Below are 17961 nucleotides of genomic sequence, written 5' to 3'. Positions count from 1 at the left end.
GCAGTAGAGAAGAAATTAAAAACACGATACCTGAGATACGGCAGGGAGAAAGATAGAGAGAGCAAACTGTAAACCATCTGTGAAAATAAATACGAGCTGCAGTATAATGCAGCGGGGAACGAACAAAAACTTGTTGATACAGTATATCAATGCACACAAGAAGCAAGCTTTCATTAAATGATTCATAAGGTAAAGGATCTAAAGAATGTAACAGCACATAGCCCAAAACGGGGCGAATGACAGCAGAATGAATTTTGGGCTCTTGCAACCCAACACATACTGGGGACAACTGAGAGAGCAACACTTGGAGTTCTCCTTGATTGCCCCTAAGGCCACGAATATTCCATTGTAAAAAAGACATTATGTAAAGAAATAAAAATGGCAACAATAAGAAACAATAAAACCTATTGGCTTTTAGGATCAGTAAAGTCAACATGCGAGGGCAATGGTAATCATGTAAGCAAGGAAAAATTAGAATGCTGTGGAAGAACAGATTACTGCGAGGGTCATGGAATAGAAGAGGTAGAAGGTGGTGCGTTGGTGTCCATCGGAGGTGTTGTCTCCGCAATATTGCTGGAGAGAGCGTCTAACGTCTCAGTTGTTAAGGAAGCCGATGATGCCATGATATCAGAGGCATCCAAGAGGTCTGAGGGGGGGTGGAGAGTATGAACCTGGAGAGATGCATTGGCTGGGGTAGAAGAGTCCTGCAGGGTAACAGGAGAGGAAGAAGTTTGGAGGGTAACTATGGAGGAAGACAAGGGGGGAGAGGGGAAGAGGGGACTTCACGAGGGGGGGATGAACCTCCACCTTCATTTGAGAGCTGGAAAGGGGGTGAGAACTAGGCTTTGAGGTAGAAGATAGATTCTGTACAGGTGATGGACGCAAAGAAAGTGTAGGTCTGCGAGGTCTCATAGATTGAGAAGCAAGCGAGCGAGATGAAGAAGTAGAAGTAGGAGGTGGTGTGGTAGGAGTGTCAGAGGATAAAACTGCAAAAGAATTAGAAACTGGGGCGACCCCAGAAGACATGGACGCAGAGGGATTGGGAGGATGGAGGTCTTCGGGCTACCCAAGCATATGGGACATGAAGTTTTCCTTGAAGACGGAGCTGAGAGACAGCCATAGTGTAAGTAAGGCCCTCACACTCCTTACGATAATGGATCTCCCGTTCATTATGATAGACCTGGCAATGGCGTGAAAAAGGAAGGCTGAGGTTCCTTGTGATTGAGACAAGAGGGGAAAAGACTACAAGACGTATTGGAATGATCTGCTGCACCGCAGACCGGGCATTCCGTCACAGATCTGCAGTGTTTAGCAGGGTGCCCAAAATGCCAGCAATTACGACACAAACCATACCACGGGTGGGGATAGAACCAGCGTTCAGAGAGTCTCAAAACTCCAGACCACGGGTTCTATCCCCGCGTGTGGTATGGTTTGCTTGCAATCGTGTCATTACGATTTTGTGAGTCAATTACGACACTGTTAGGGAGTGGGAACTACTTGACGGGCCTCTAGGCGATGGCCTGCAATATAGACAGAGGACAGAAGTTCAGGGCAGTCGAAGGTTAAAGGAGTGATGTTACTAGGAAAGTGCCTCCACCCATGAGCGGGCAGGATGTGTGTATCTACCTTAACCCCTTGACTGTCGCAACCCCAAATCCTGAGCTGTCTCCTGGTGTCGCAAAATTTCCGAAAAAAAAAATTCTTATGATATGATAGAGAATCTTTTCCCGATTGTAATGAAACCAAAAGAACGAAATTTGATGGAAAAGTGACGGAATTACGCTCTTGTGAAGTTAGCGACCTCGGCGATATTTACGAATTGGCGATTTTGCCCACTTTGAGCCCTATTTTCGGCTAATTCCATTGTTCCTGTCAACCAAACTCATAGCTAATTCTTTAGAGCTCCATTTTTTTCAATCGACTGAGTACAAGAAACTGCCCATTTACCAATTTCAACTACCCAATAACGTGATCAGAAATTTGCAATTTGGCCAATTTCACGAAAATTAAAAAATATGACAATTTCAAAATAGGGTCCAGAATGAACAGTGCACACATTCCTGGCTCTAAAATAACATTTTCTTTGTTCATCAGTCACGTCTCCAGGTCCCTCTGATATTACTCTTGCTTTCTATTTTGAATTTTTATTCAAGCAAAAAATAGAAGATTTACTGTTATGCAGACTACTGCAATATTGCAATAATTGTATATACATAATGTTAACCCATTCATGACTGCATATTAGAATGGCTACTTGGACATTTATTGGAAAATGACATCATTTGTTTACTTTTGAACATCGGCAAAAATCAAACATTTCCCCTACTTTGAGCTCCATTTCAAGGCTCCTTTCATGGTAAAACCAATCAAAATCACCTCTATTTCTATAATATGTTTTCCATTCTATCAAATGAGACCAAGAAAACGAGAATACAACCATAAATACTATACAAAAATAGACCACAAATTAGGCATTTTAATTAAAAAAAACTGTCTGAGTTTTTTTCTCATTATGCACTGCATGCTGCAGGATTTTTTTTTATATGGTGCACTGACCACACAGACCCATTCTCTCACATGTGGGAATACCAGCTTTCTCCTGCTTGATTTGAAGCCGCTAGAATTTATGAGTACTGTATATATACGTCAAACACAGCGGCTCGTAAGACGTATATATACGACCGAAACAGTCAAAGGGTTAAGAATAGGGAGGTTCTGAAAGGCTAATTTTTCTAATATATCATTGCCGCAAGACAAAAAATCACTCTGTACAACTGTACACAGTAAGACCACAGTGCCACTGCAAGAATTAATAGTAGTGTGTTTATGAATGGTGACTGGTATGTTATCTACAGAAGTGATGCAGGAGAGAACATGAGCTTGTTCTGGATTCTGTAGTTATGACATGCGCACTGCTTCGAAGAGCGTGGAACAATATATTTTGGCCAATGTGCCATAAAAGAGTTGTACCAATTCCATGATCGGAAAGATAATTAGTTTAAGACGTCGCTTGTAAAGAAAAGAATTTTGTCCACTGCATCCTCGTTAGCCCGGTACGCAAAGGTAGTGAGCGTTGCCTAGGTCATTTTTTTGAGCGATCACTAACAAACTGTCGTCAGTAGGTTGTTTTGGACGTTTAGGAATCTGGGAGGAGGAAGGGTTTCACTGGGCAAAGACTCCATAATAAAGGTGCTTCTTCAGTGATGTCTCCTTTCTTGTTATTTTAAAGAAAAAAGATAGAAGGAAAGAAAAAAAAAAGGACAGCAGAGGGGCAGTCACTAGGAGGCAGAGAGGGGCCAAAAGCTCTTCCCCTCATCCGAGAGGGCCTTGAGCCCACTGGTAGTGAAGATGCAGCATGGAACTCGTGCCACACCCTACCCCTCATGCCAATAAACCAGCACTCTGGGATAGCAGCCTCACATCTACCAAGCTACCTCAGTGGACAAAAGAAAGGGCGATTGGAAATTCATCACAAAGCATACCTCCTTCGACTGCCACCTCCCGGAACTGACAGGAAGCTTCCTGAGATACGCCCATTACCTGAAGGGCACCCTGCCCACTTTCCGGAAATCCGGGAAGGGAGCAGGGCACCTTCAGACAATTCAGATTCCACAGCAAACCACACCACCCCTGAGGGACCTCACGGAGTGGGACGAACCCCAGCACGCCACTCCCTACCTAGAAAATGTAATGCCAAAGGAGAGGACTCCAGAGGCTACAAATGGGACAGGATACAAGGGAAGGGTGGGGAGAGGAGAGGAAAGGGGGGTATGGGGAGGGTGGGGTAGGGAAGGGAGGATTTGGAGGTAATTTGGTTCAGTCAGGGGAAGAAGACCAAGAGGTCCAATTCCTCAGACCAATAGCCTCTTTGCCACTTCAAGGAGCCCCCCTTAAAGAGGTATATATTACAGAAAACAATAAATAATACACATACAACAAGTTAAGCTTACAGAAAAATACCATGTTTCTACAAAGAATTACAGTCATTTTACAAAAATTATTTTTATGATGTGGCAAGTAATATACACCTGAACATGTAGTGAATTTTCAGAATTTTTTGTTTTTTTGTTTTTTAACTTTCTTTTAATTTTTCTGTCTAATACATTAAATTCACCATCTAACATTGTTATGAAATGGAAGGAGCTATTGGAAGGATGGAGAGGCAAGCAGTAGCATTCAGTATCTGGTGAATCGTCATGGGTGTTGGATGTCAGACATGACGCTAATAAAATGCTGTGTAATTATGATAATATTAGTAATAAAGGTTATCTATCCATCACATTTATTCCAAACTGATATGAGAAACACGATAAATACCCTAGAACTGTAATAAAGATGCTGAAATGAATAATACATGCCATACGTGATGGGTAAGGGCAGAGGCAGATGTTCTTGTCTGTACCTCTGGTCTATAACGAAAGAAAACTGTGTTTACATCAGGGTAAACACTTCCAGATCTCTCTTATCATAAGAAAAAATGCAAAAATAGTGCAATTTTTCTCGATTTTTTGTTTCCGAGTCATTCGTTATGCTCTCTGTCTCATCTTAAGGAAAGATTAAATTCAGTGAACAAAGTATGTTGATGGTAATAATAATTTACAATAATAATAATAATGATTTATATAAGAATTTATAATAATAATAATAATAATAATAATAATAATAATAATAATAATAATAATAATAATGGTGTAGGAGGTAGGTTACTGAAAGCAGTGAAGAGTTTTTACGAGGATAGTGAGGCTCAAGTTAGAGTATGTAGGAAAGAGGGAAATTTTTTCCCAGTAAAAGTAGGCCTTAGACAAGGATGTGTGATGTCACCGTGGTTGTTTAATATATTTATAGATGGGGTTGTAAGAGAAGTAAATGCGAGGGTCTTGGCAAGAGGCGTGGAGTTAAAAGATAAAGAATCACACACAAAGTGGGAGTTGTCACAGCTGCTCTTTGCTGATGACACTGTGCTCTTGGGAGATTCTGAAGAGAAGTTGCAGAGATTGGTGGATGAATTTGGTAGGGTGTGCAAAAGAAGAAAATTAAAGGTGAATACAGGAAAGAGTAAGGTTATGAGGATAACAAAAAGATTAGGTGATGAAAGATTGAATATCAGATTGGAGGGAGAGAGTATGGAGGAGGTGAACGTATTCAGATATTTGGGAGTGGACGTGTCAGCGGATGGGTCTATGAAAGATGAGGTGAATCATAGAATTGATGAGGGAAAAAGAGTGAGTGGTGCACTTAGGAGTCTGTGGAGACAAAGAACTTTGTCCTTGGAGGCAAAGAGGGGAATGTATGAGAGTATAGTTTTACCAACGCTCTTATATGGGTGTGAAGCGTGGGTGATGAATGTTGCAGCGAGGAGAAGGCTGGAGGCAGTGGAGATGTCATGTCTGAGGGCAATGTGTGGTGTGAATATAATGCAGAGAATTCGTAGTTTGGAAGTTAGAAGGAGGTGCGGGATTACCAAAACTGTTGTCCAGAGGGCTGAGGAAGGGTTGTTGAGGTGGTTCGGACATGTAGAGAGAATGGAGCGAAACAGAATGACTTCAAGAGTGTATCAGTCTGTAGTGGAAGGAAGGCGGGGTAGGGGTCGGCCTAGGAAGGGTTGGAGGGAGGGGGTAAAGGAGGTTTTGTGTGCGAGGGGCTTGGACTTCCAGCAGGCATGCTTGAGCGTGTTTGATAGGAGTGAATGGAGACAAATGGTTTTTAATACTTGACGTGCTGTTGGAGTGTGAGCAAAGTAACATTTATGAAGGGATTCAGGGAAACCGGCAGGCCGGACTTGAGTCCTGGAGATGGGAAGTACAGTGCCTGCACTCTGAAGGAGGGGTGTTAATGTTGCAGTTTAAAAACTGTAGTGTAAAGCACCCTTCTGGCAAGACAGTGATGGAGTGAATGATGGTGAAAGTTTTTCTTTTTCGGGCCACCCTGCCTTGGTGGGAATCGGCCGGTGTGATAATAAAATAAAAAAATAATAATAATAATAATAATAATAATAGCTCTGGAGTGCTTTAGGTAGTAGGTTGGTAAACAGCAACCGCCCAGGAAGGTACTACCGTCCTGCCAAGTGAGTGTACAACAAAAACCTGTAACTGTTTTACATGATGGTAGGATTGCTGGTGTCTTTTGTCTGTCTCATAAACATGCAAGATTTCAGGTATGTCTTGCTACTTCTACTTGCACTTAGGTCACACTACACATACATGTACAAGCATATATATACACACCCCTCTGGGTATTCTTCTATTTTCTTTCTAGTTCTTGTTCTTGTTTATTTCCTCTTATCTCCATGGGGAAGTGGAACAGAATTCTTCCTCCGTAAGCCATGCGTGTTGTAAGAGGCGACTAAAATGCCGGGAGCAAGGGGCTAGTAACCCCTTCTCCCGTATAAATTACTAAATTTAAAAGAGAAACTTTTGTTTTTCTTTTTGGGCCACCCTGCCTTGGTGGGATACGGCCGGTGTGTTGAAAGAAGAAAGAAAGCTCTGGAGTGCTTTAAATGTCAAGTACAGTGGACCCCCGGTTTACGATATTATTTCATTCCAGAATTAATTACCTGTAAATATAAAAGAAACACTACCTGTTTATAAATTCAAGTCTCTTCTCAAAGATCACTTACTCACCCAAAACCAAGTAAATACTGAATAACTGAACCTTATAAATTGTATATCTTAAATGTTTCTCACAATTATATCACATAAATGTTAAACCCAAGACCCAATCTAACTTCGTTATTTTTTAAATACACTACCTAACAGAATACTCCATTCTACTGAATGTACAGCAATGCATGCAACCATATGACCTGTCTTTGTAATACTCATTTGTGCTCTATTGTTATCTGTTTACAATAATGTTTTATCACTGATTACATCATTGCTTAGTTAATCGTAAGTTAATTTTAAGCCTGCCAGTAATGCTATGCATACAAGTGGCTTTGGCATGCTGCTCTTACCTGTATTTTTTTGTACCTCTGTATGTTCAAATTATAAAATAAATAAATAAATAAATAAATAAATAAATAAATAAATAAATAAATAAATAAGTATGTTCAGGTGCAAGTACTGACCAAATTTGTTCCCATAAGGAATATTGTGAATTAGATTAGTCCATTTCAGACCCCCAAACATACACATACAAACGCACTTACATAAATACACTTACATAATTGATCGCATTGGGAGCTGATCGTAAACCGGGGGTCCACTGTATTTCATATAGGTTTGGTAGCTGACATTTAAAGCACTCCAGAGCGATGATTATTATTATTATTATTATTATTATTATTATTATTATTATTATTATTACCATCCACATACCTTGTTCAGAGAGTTTAATCATTTCTTAAGCTGCCACAATACACAGAGAATGTAAACACATATACAAACACACCAGCTAACCCCTTTACTGTGAACTTCTTTTGTACTTTTTCCATTTTCCTTCAGTGCTGATGCACTTCTAACTATTTTTTACTATGGGATGCACAATAAAGTACAAATTTATAGACGAAATATGTAGTCTTGAAGATTGCTTAATGCTGAGATGCATCACTAACCCTTTTACAATGAACTTATTTTGTACTTCGTCCATTTTCCTGTTGCTTTTTTCTCTTCCAAGAGGAAAAAAACAGGAAATTTGCACAAATATGTAGTCTTGGAGCCTGTGAAAGCTAGTGTACCAAGTGGCTGTAGGAAGGAGATTCAGATGCTTTATGCTGAGACACTGCACTGCCTGTTCATGACCCAAGTTCCTGTACAGTATACAATAACAACTCATCAGAGCCCGTCGTAACTCTGAGTTGTCGCAACTCTGAGTTGTCGGTAAACGAGTACGTCGGTAAGTGAGGCGAGGCTGTATTAATGTAATTAAAAACTGAGGCAAAAAACTGTCAAACTTTTTCTTTTACTGACCTGCATCTTTAATCTCTGAGCAAGAGCTTCCTTCTCTTCCAACAGTGCCTGCTGGGCAAGAGCACCAGCAGTGAACTGCATTTCCAACTCTTCTCTTTCACGTTGATATCTACCAAACAAATTAGTGTATATAAGCAATCTATAAGGCACACTGTAGTACATTCAATATACTTTATGATAATTATTATTACAGCTCTCCATACTCTGAGGCTCTTGCACTTAGAGGTGATGAAATAAAAACTGCACGAGTATGATGGATTATAACTATCTTCAATAATTGTTTATGCTTCATTTTGTCATAGCAGAACATAACATTACTAAGTACATGTATGTACATACATAACACATATATGTGCATGTTTCATGGTGCAAATAACTAAAATTTAAGAGAGACTTCTTACCTCTCTTGTAATTGTTCTTGTTGCTGATGTAGTGAAGTACGCAGATGGTCTCTCTCTTGTTGCAATCTTGCCTGCAAGGCATCACTCTTTTTCAGCTGCTCTTCGAGTACTGCATGCTCTTGAGTAAGGTTAATCTGTACACTATTCCCACATTAAATAAACGAATGAATTAATACAAGCGGCCCAAAGTTACACATTTCTGTAATTATTATTCAAAGCAGAACATTATCCTCCTGTCAATAAATGAACAGCACACACAGAATAAAATTTTGTTCCTATTCTGTGTATAAACCCCAAACCTCAATTATGTATACAGCCTCTCCTCACTTAATGATGGAGTTCTGTTCCAAACACCACTTCGGTAAATTAATTCCTATGCAGCATACTATAATGGTAGTGGGTTTGTGTCAACCATCTATGATATTGTTTAAGTGTCACCTTTGCATTATTTATAACATTTTTAGTATATTTTAAATGTTTACAGTAGTGTACTGTATATTGTAATAAAAAGAATAGAGAAATCAGCTCTAATATACATTATTTAGGTATACTCTCATTATCATTCACTCCATCACTGTCTTGCCAGAGGCATGCCTACACCACAGTTATAAAACTGCAACATTAACACCCCTCCTTCAGAGTGCTGGCACTGTACTTCCCATCTCCAGGAATCAAGTCTGGCCTGCTGGTTTCCCTGAATCCCTTCATAAATGTTACCTTGCTTACAATCCAACAGCACGTCAAGTCCTAAAAAACCATTTGTCTACATTTTCTCCTATCTAACATACACACGCTTGCTGGAAGTCCAAGCCCCTCGCAAACAAAACCTCCTTTACTCCCTCCCTCCAACATTCCCTAGGCCAACCCCTACCCAGCCTTCCCTCCACTACAGATTTATACACTCTCAAATTCATTCTATTTCATTCCAACCTCTCTACATGTCCAAACCATCTCAATAACCCCTCCTCAGCCCTCTGGATAATAGGTTTAGTAATCCCTCACCTCCTCCTAATCTCCAAACTACAGATTCTGTGCATTATATTCACACCACACATTGCCCTCAGACATGACATCTCCACTGCCTCCAGCCTTCTCCTTGTTTCAACATTCACCACCCATGCTTCACACTCATACAAGAGTGTTGGTATAACTATACATGTACTCTTATACATTCCCCTCTTTGCTATCATGGATAAAGATCTGTCTCTCCACAGTCTCCTCAGTGCACCACTTCCTTTTTTTCCCTCACCAATTCAATGATTCACCTCATTTTTCATAGGCCCATCTGCTGATGTGTTCACTCCACTCCCAAATATCTGAATACATTTACCTCCCCCATACTCTCTCCCTCCAATCTGATATCCAATCTTCCATTACCTAATTTTTTTTATCATCACCTTACTCTTTCCTATATTCACTCTTAATTCCTTCTTTTACATACCCTACCAAACTCATCAACCAACCTCTGCAACTTCTCTTCAGAATTCAATTCAAGTTTATTCTCTATAAGGGTTACAATGTGGGGTTTACAGGTTTTGGGTATTGTGTGGTTTACATGTTATAAAATACTAATTACAGAGGGGGCCACTAGAACACCTAGCATGGCTAGGCATTTTGAGCAGACTTGGATTAAATCTAAACATTATTTAAATCCTTACAGATTATGGTATTAAGGCTAAGTGACTACATCATAATTTGTGAGTTTAGTAATGTGAATGCTTTTGCTTTGGCACAATACAAGGTGTCTATATTGGAGTATCATAGACAAACTTATGACTAGTTAGGATTTATTATTTTAAGATTAGTATTTCTGGGTTTATAGTCAGTGGGTGAGTGAGTGTAATTGTGAACCACCAGGTGGTTAACATGTAGTTAGTTGTCGGGGAGGATCAGGGAGATAAGATGTTTTCTAACTGTAGTTTTGAAACTGATGAATGTGTCTGCAGTTCTAGAGTTTTCAGGTAGGGTGTTCCAGATTTTAGGGCCTTTGAAATACATTGAATTTTTGTAAAGGTTTAGTCGAACACGGGGAATGTCATAGAGATGTTTGTGTCTGGTGTTATGCCTGTGGATCCTGTCACATCTATCAAGAAAGCATTATAGGTCAAGGTTAATATTGGAATTTAAGGTCCTGTAGATATAGACTGCACAGTAGTAAGTGTGGATGTTCTGAACAGGGAGCAAGTTTAGATCTATGAAGAGTGGGGGGGGGGGGTTGCCAGGGATGGGATTTAGTGATTATTCTTACTGCGGCTTTTTGTTGGGTTATTATTGGCTTTAGGTGTGTTGCTGCAGTTGAACCCCAAGCACAGATAGCATAGGTGAGGTATGGATATATAAGTGAATGGTATAGTGTGAGAAGGGCAGTTTGCGGTACGTAGTATCGTATCTTGGAGAGGATCCCCACCGTTTTGGATACTTTTTTTGTTATTATTATTATAATCAAAAAGAAGCGCTAAGCCACAAGGGCTATACAGCGCTGCAGGGTAGGGAAGGAAGCAAGGGAATTGGATGGCAGGAGGGAGGGGGGATGATCAGCAGGTTACAGAAAACAGCGGGGCAGGGGATAGTACGGGGGTAGAGGGTAGCAAGAGATACAAGTAGAAAGGGCTGAAAGTATCAGAATTTGTGAAGTAAGTCAGTCGTTGTCAAAAAGTCAATAAGAGAGTCCGGATGAAAGGTGGGTCCATCAGCGAGAAGGGAAGGTAAAGAGAGAGCAGCGGGGCGAAGACGACGACAGAGGTAAATTCTGCGTGCTCGTTGATAAAGTGGGCAGTCCAACAGAATGTGGCTGACTGATAATGGAGCTTGGCAATTCTCACAGAGAGGAGCAAGACGCCTCTCCATGAGATATCCATGAGTAAGACGAGTATGGCCAATGCGAAGACGGGAGAGAGTAGTCTCCCAACCTCGACACTGGTGATAAGAAGACGGCCAGTAACCTATACTCGGTTTAATAGACTGAAGTTTGTTGCCGAGCATAGTAGACCAACGTTGTTGCCAACGGGTGTGAAGGTGGGAAGATATTACAGCAAAATAGTCCGTACATGGAATACCTCTGTAAGAAACTGGTAGGTCATGTACTGCTGACCACGCAGCAGTGTCTGCCTGTTCATTGCCCTGTACGTCAACATGACCAGGGACCCAACAAAAAACAATATCTTTATGCTTAGTAAAGATGCGGCGTAGCCAAAGTTGGATACGGAGGACTAAGGGGTGAGGTGTATCAAATTTTTGTATAGCCTGTAAAGCACTAAGGGAGTCTGAGACAACCACAAATGATGACACAGGCATAGATGCAATACGGATAAGTGCTGTAAGGATGGCATATAATTCAGCAGTAAAAATACTAGCTGAAGATAGTAAATGCCCTTGTACGACGCTGTCCGGAAACACTGCTGCGAATCCTACGCCGTCAGAAGACTTAGAGCCATCTGTGTACACAGCAATGGCATGAGAATGAGAGTGAAAGTGGTCAAGAAAAAGAGAGCGGGAAGCGACCGTAGACAGTTGGGCTTTCGAGCAAGGGAGGGAGAAAGAACAGACTCGAACAGCTGGGACCTCCCAGGGGGGTAGGGAAAAGTGAGATGCTACATGTACATAGAAAGGTGGTAGTTGAAGAGAAGACAAGAGCGAATGAAGGCGAAGAGAGAAGGGACGGAGTAAGCAGGGGCGGCGAACAAATAAAGAATGTCTACTAATATCAGTGACCATTCTATAAATGGAAGGATTGCGGAGATCATGAGAGCGTACATAGTAGCGCAGGCAATGGGCATCACGGCGATCGGATAAGGATGGAACGTTCGCTTCTGCATAGAGGCTTTCGACAGGGGAAGAGCGAAAAGCACCAAGGCATAAACGTAATCCTTGGTGATGAATGGGGTTAAGGCTAGAGAGAGTAGCAGGAGATGCCGCTGAATAGATCTGGTCACCATAATCAAGTTTCGATAAAATAAGGGTGGAATGTAGGTGAAGGAGGGTTCGACGATCAGCTCCCCACGAAAGATGAGCAAGGGTTTTAAGAAGGTTCAGCCGGCTGTGACAAGTTGCCTTCAGAGAGGTAATGTGAGGTTTCCAGGATAACCTACGATCAAAGAGGAGGCCCAGAAACTTGACTGTATCACGTTCAGGGATACGTGAGCCATAGAGGTACAAAGGATGATCAGAGATGACAGAGCGTCTAGTGAAAGTGATTTGGTGGGTTTTAGTGCTGGAAAATTTAAACCCATGTGTGGTGGCCCAATTGGAAACACGGTCGACTGCATGCTGGAGAGAAACTGTAAGGAGGTGACAGTCAGCGCCTGCACAGGCAATAGCAAAGTCATCAACATAGAGTGATGACCAAATATTTGATGGAAGACTAGAGGCCAAATCATTAATAGCAAGGAGAAAAAGTGTTGTGCTCAGAACACATCCCTGGGGGACACCTTCAGCTTGGACAAAGTCCGGGGAGAGCACATTATTAACCCGAACACGGAAATGCCTGTCAGTTAAAAAGTTCTTAAGGAAGGATGGTAGATTGCCTCGAAGGCCTAAGGAGTGGGCTTGGGCTAAAATATTATACCTCCAAGTTGTGTCATATGCCTTCTCAAGGTCAAAAAATATGGCAATAACCGAGTGGTTATTCGCAAAGGCATTACGAACATACGTATCCAAGCGCAGTAAGGGGTCTATGGTAGAACGTCCCTTACGAAAGCCATATTGACGAGTGGAGAGACTGTTGTGTGTCTCTAAATACCACACTAAACGTCTATTTACTAGACGTTCCATTACTTTGCAAACTGCACTGGTAAGAGCAATGGGACGATAGTGGGAGGTTTCATGTCCCGTAGTGCCTGGTTTGCGGAAAGGGAGAACAATGGCGGATTTCCACAGCTGTGGAAGAACTCCTTGTGACCAAATAAGATTGTAAAGGTGTAATAGGACTGCAAGGGCTGACTGATGTAAATGTTGTAGCATACGAATATGAATGTCGTCGGGCCCAGCTGCCGATGATCGACAAGCTGAGAGTGTTGCCTCCAGTTCTTGAAGTGTAAAAGGCACATTATACTGTTCTTCTCTGAGAGAAGAAAAGTCCAAGGGTGCTAACTCTCTGGCAGACTTTGAGGAAAGAAATGAGGGGCATAGATGGAGTCCCTGAGAAATACGGACCAGATGATTGCCAATTTCATTGGCAACATCTAGTGGGTTTGCTATATCAACACCGGCAACCCGCAGAACAGGAGCCGGGTCAGGAGAATATTTACCACTCAGTTTTCGTACTTTTTTCCAGACTGCACTCATAGAGGAAGCAGAGGTGATGGTGGAGACATAATCTCGCCAGCAAGTGCGTTTAGCGTCACGGATGACACGGCGAGCGATCGCACGCTTCTGTTTAAAATCAAGGAGTCGCTCTGTGGTTCTATTGTACCGGTACCTGCCCCATGCAGCGCGTTTCGAACGTACTGCACGAGCACAAGCAGGAGACCACCAAGGCACGCATTTCTGAGAATGCCTGCCCGAAGTTTGGGGTATAGAATGAGAAGCTGCGGTGAAAACGGAGGACGAGAAGAGGTGTAAAAGCTCATCGATGGAGGACGAAGAAGGAACCTCTTTAAAAACAGTCAGGTGTGAGTAAAGGTTCCAATTTGCCCGATTAAATTGCCAGCGTGGGGTGCGAAGAGGTGGCGAATATGAAGGGGAAGTAAGAATGATTGGGAAATGATCACTGTCATGTAAGTCCGGGAGAACAGACCAAGTAAAGTCTAATGCGGCGGAGGAAGAGCAAACTGAGAGATCGATGCAAGAGAGAGTATGAGTCCGAGGATCAAAATGGGTGTGAGTACCTGTATTTAAAACATGGAGGGGGTGGGTGGCAAGAAAAGCCTCTAACTGAATTCCACGGGAATCACAGTGAGACCCTCCCCAGAGGAAATGGTGGGCATTAAAATCACCAAGTAACAGAATCGGTGGCGGTAATGACGAAACAAGGAAGGCAAAATCCGGAATAGATAATGCCCGAGAAGGAGAGAGATATAAAGAACAGAGCGTATACCACCTATGTAAGTGGATACGGGCTGCTGTGTAATGCAGCGAAGTATGAACAAATAGCTGATGGTACGGAATATCAGTGCGGAGAAGAAGGGCACTTTCATTAAAGGTCCCATCAGGAAAAGGATCTGAAGAATACAATAAATTATAGCCTGAGATGTGAGAAATAACAGCAGAGTGTAATTTTGGTTCCTGTAAGCAAACACCAACAGGGGCAAACTGGGAGAGTAACATCTGAAGCTCACCCCGATTACCCCTGAGGCCGCGTATATTCCACTGTAAAAAGGCCATGATTGGCAATGATAAAGATACTTGAAATCCGCAGGTAAGGGTTCCTACGGACTAGAAGGGTTAGAAAAGTCCACATGCGGAGGCAGTGGAAAATGTTCAAGCAGCGAAGGAACGGTGCGCTGTGAAGAAAGGAGTTGCGCAGATGGAGCAGAGGAGAGAGGAAGAGCGGAAGGTGGATCAGTGTCCATTGATGGTTTGGTCTCTGCAATATATTCAGAGATTGCTTCAAGTGTTTCGGAATTCAGAGATGTCGTATGGGAGACAATATTGGGAATGGTAGGGGGAGGATGAGTAAAGATTGGAACTGTATTGGACTGTACCAAGGTAGGGGGGGGCGAAAGGGTGGAGGGAACTGGAGAAGCGTGGCAGGGGACAGAAGAGACAGGAACCTGGGAGGTGGCAGAAGAGGAAGAAACTTGGGAGGGAACAGGGGAGGAAGGTACATTACGAGGAGGAGGGTGAACCTCTGCACTTGTAACTGAGCCAGTGAGAGGGGAAGAACTAGGGACAGAGACAGGGAGGGTAAAATGAGGAGGTGGAAGATGGGTAGGAGGTGTTACCGGACCTTTTTTTGACTTTTGAGAAGTAGAGGGACGATTGGGAAGAGGTGTCGTACGAGGTCTCGTCGATACTGAGGCTTGTAAGAGAGAACTCGAAGAAGCGAGATTAGACTGAGGCGTTGAAGTAGGGACGTCTGAGCCGAGGACAGCAAAAGGATTAGATACAGGAGTGATTATGGGAGAGGTAACCACAGAGGTGGGTGTAGAAGATGGGATACCAGAAGTGGGGGGACGTTTTGAAACACGGGAATAAGAAACACGTGGGAGTCTCCCTTGGAGGCGGAGATGAGAAACTGCCATGGCATAAGGGAGACCTTCTGTCTCTTTGAGGTAACGGATTTCCCGCTCGTTTAAATAGACCTGACAACGGCGAGAGTACGAAGGGTGAGCCTCATGACAGTTAAGGCAAGAGGGAGATCGATTGCAAGACGTATTAGAATGGTCATCGGCACCACAGACTGGGCATTCGGCGATAGATCTGCAATATTTCGCTGGATGGCCAAATCGCCAGCAATTTCTACACTGTTGTGGTGTAGGGATCACCTTTCGAACTTGTAACCGATGTCCTGCTATATAAACGGAGGATGGGAGTTCTCGGCTGTCAAAAGTTAAACGAGCCACATTGCTAGGGTATCGTCTCCGCCCACGGGCAGGAAGAACGTAAGTGTCTACCTTGAGGATTGGGAGATCTTGGAGTTCCAGCTGTTCTAGAATGTCGGTGCCACATGTCTGGAAATTTTGTTGAACTATGGTATGGGGCAGAATAACGGTACCACTACAAGAATTGAGGGAATGATGTTTTTCAAGGGTGACAGGAACAGTATCTATATGGGTAAGACGAGAGAGCTCACGAGCCTGGGTAGCATTCTGTACGGTAATGATGCGCGTACCGCTCTTAAGAGCATGAAAAGAAATATCTTTACCAACATGGCGTAGGAGTGCCTTGCCAATACTATGGTCAGAAAGATAGGCAGTAGAGGAAGTTGGTCGTAAAGTGAAGAATTTAGTCCACTGTTCAGTCTGAAACTGAGCGTGGAAAGGTAGTGAAGGACGTGTCGATCGTTTCTGAGAAGAACGAGAAGGTGAAGGTGGAGAAGTATCATCAGCAGGTAATTGTCGTTGACGTTTAGGCGTGGGACCAGAGTTGGTCCGACGTGGAACGGGTCGGCGATTTGAAAATTGCCGCACCGTAGAGGGAGAGGCCGGAAGCATAGTCAGAGGAGAGCGAAGGTCTGATAAATCGAAGGAGTCAGTCGAGGCCTCAGTACCTGAAGCGGGTGAGGAAACAGCACCGGCAATAGGTACAGAGGCATGAGGAATGTCTGAAGAGTGGTCCAAAGACGAGGCGGGGTCAGAACGGGGTGCGGTATCAAGAAGGGGCCCGGGGGTACCAGGTTCATGGACTAGGGCTGCCATGGTTAGGTTACTTCTTTCTTTTTGTTTTTAAGAAAAAAAAAGAAAGAAGAAAAGAAAATAAAAATAAAAAAAAGAAAAAAAAAGGGGGGACCGGGGAGGGATAGTTCCTAGGAGGGATGAAAGGGCCAGAAATCTCCCTCCGCGCCCAAGAGGACTCGACACCGCTAGTAGCGCAGATGCAGCATGGAACCCGTGCCATACCCTACCCTTCATGCCAGTAAACCAGCAATCTGGGATAGCAACCTCACATCTGCCGAGCTACCTCGGTGGACAAAAGAGAGGGCGGCCGGATATCCGCCACAAAGCATACCTCCTTCAGCCACCACCCCCGGAATCCGAAAGGTGGCTTCCAGAGCTACACCCGTCGCCCAAAAGACACCCAAAGCTACTCCGGGATACCGGAGAGGGATCGGGACATCCCTAGGCAATCCAGATTCCACGGCAAACTACGCCACCGCCAAGAAACCTCAACGGAATGGGATGGACCCCGGTGTCCTTTCTCCTACCTAGGAACTAGCGCGCCTGTGGGAGAAATCCCAAAGGACAAAAAGAGGAAGGGCAAAAGGGAGGAGTGGGGAGGAGGAGGAGGAAAGGAAAAAGGGGAGGATGGGGAGGATGGGATAGGGGAGGGGAGATTGGGGGGTAATTAGGTTCGGTCTGAGGAAGAAGACCGATAGGTCTAATTCCTCAGACCAAGAGCCTCTTCACCACGCCAAGGAGCCCCCCTTGAAGAGGACTTTTTTTGTTATGTGTTGGATATGGGTGCTGAAATTTAGGTTGTTGTCGAGGTATAGGCCAAGGAATTTGCCCTCATTATGTCTGGCAATTAGAGTGTTGTCGATCTTAATGTTAAGTTGCGCAACACCTGCTCTGCTACCAAACATAATATAGTAGATTTTGCCAGTGTTAAGTGTAAGTTTATTGAGCAGCTCCTCATTAACAATGGTGTTGAGAGTGGCAAGATTAGGGTGGGAATAACACAAGTCATGTCGTCAGCAAAAAGAATGGGTTTCAGGTGTTGGGATATGTTTGGAAGATCATTGATGTAAATGAGGAAGAGCAGGGGTCCAAGGACACTTCCCTGTGGAACTCCAGTATCAAGTGGCTGTATTGATGAGGCTGTGTCTTTAATGGTGACATACTGATATCTATTAGAAAGGTAGGATTTAAAATATGCAAGCATATGGCCTCTTATACCATAGTGGTCAATTTTGTGGAGTAGGATGCCGTGGTCTACCGTGTCAAACGCTTTTCTTAGGTCAATAAAAATTCCTAGCGGATATTCCTTATTTTCCAATGCTGTGTAAAGCAGGTCTAGCATTTTTATTATTGCATCATCAGTGCTTTTATTTTTCC

The 17961-nt window shown here is 43.1% G+C and overlaps 1 protein-coding gene across 5 annotated transcripts in view; it reads right to left on the bottom strand.

Moving 5' to 3' along the window:
- LOC128690723 (E3 ubiquitin-protein ligase rnf8-like) overlaps window positions 1-17961 on the bottom strand; it is a 290771-nt gene that overhangs the window by 159053 nt on the left and 113757 nt on the right. For all 5 annotated transcript variants that reach the window (XM_070088192.1, XM_070088193.1, XM_070088195.1 and 2 more), the window contains exons 4-5: window positions 8309-8449; window positions 7908-8016 (exon numbers count right to left, since the gene is read on the bottom strand). In XM_070088192.1, coding sequence (XP_069944293.1) covers window positions 7908-8016; window positions 8309-8449 — 250 coding nt within the window. The remainder of the gene's footprint in view (window positions 1-7907; window positions 8017-8308; window positions 8450-17961) is intronic.

This window comes from Cherax quadricarinatus, chromosome 24 (assembly GCF_038502225.1).
Source record: "Cherax quadricarinatus isolate ZL_2023a chromosome 24, ASM3850222v1, whole genome shotgun sequence".
Classification (NCBI taxonomy): Eukaryota; Metazoa; Arthropoda; class Malacostraca; order Decapoda; family Parastacidae; genus Cherax; species Cherax quadricarinatus.
This window is presented reverse-complemented; position numbering and strand designations above follow the sequence as displayed.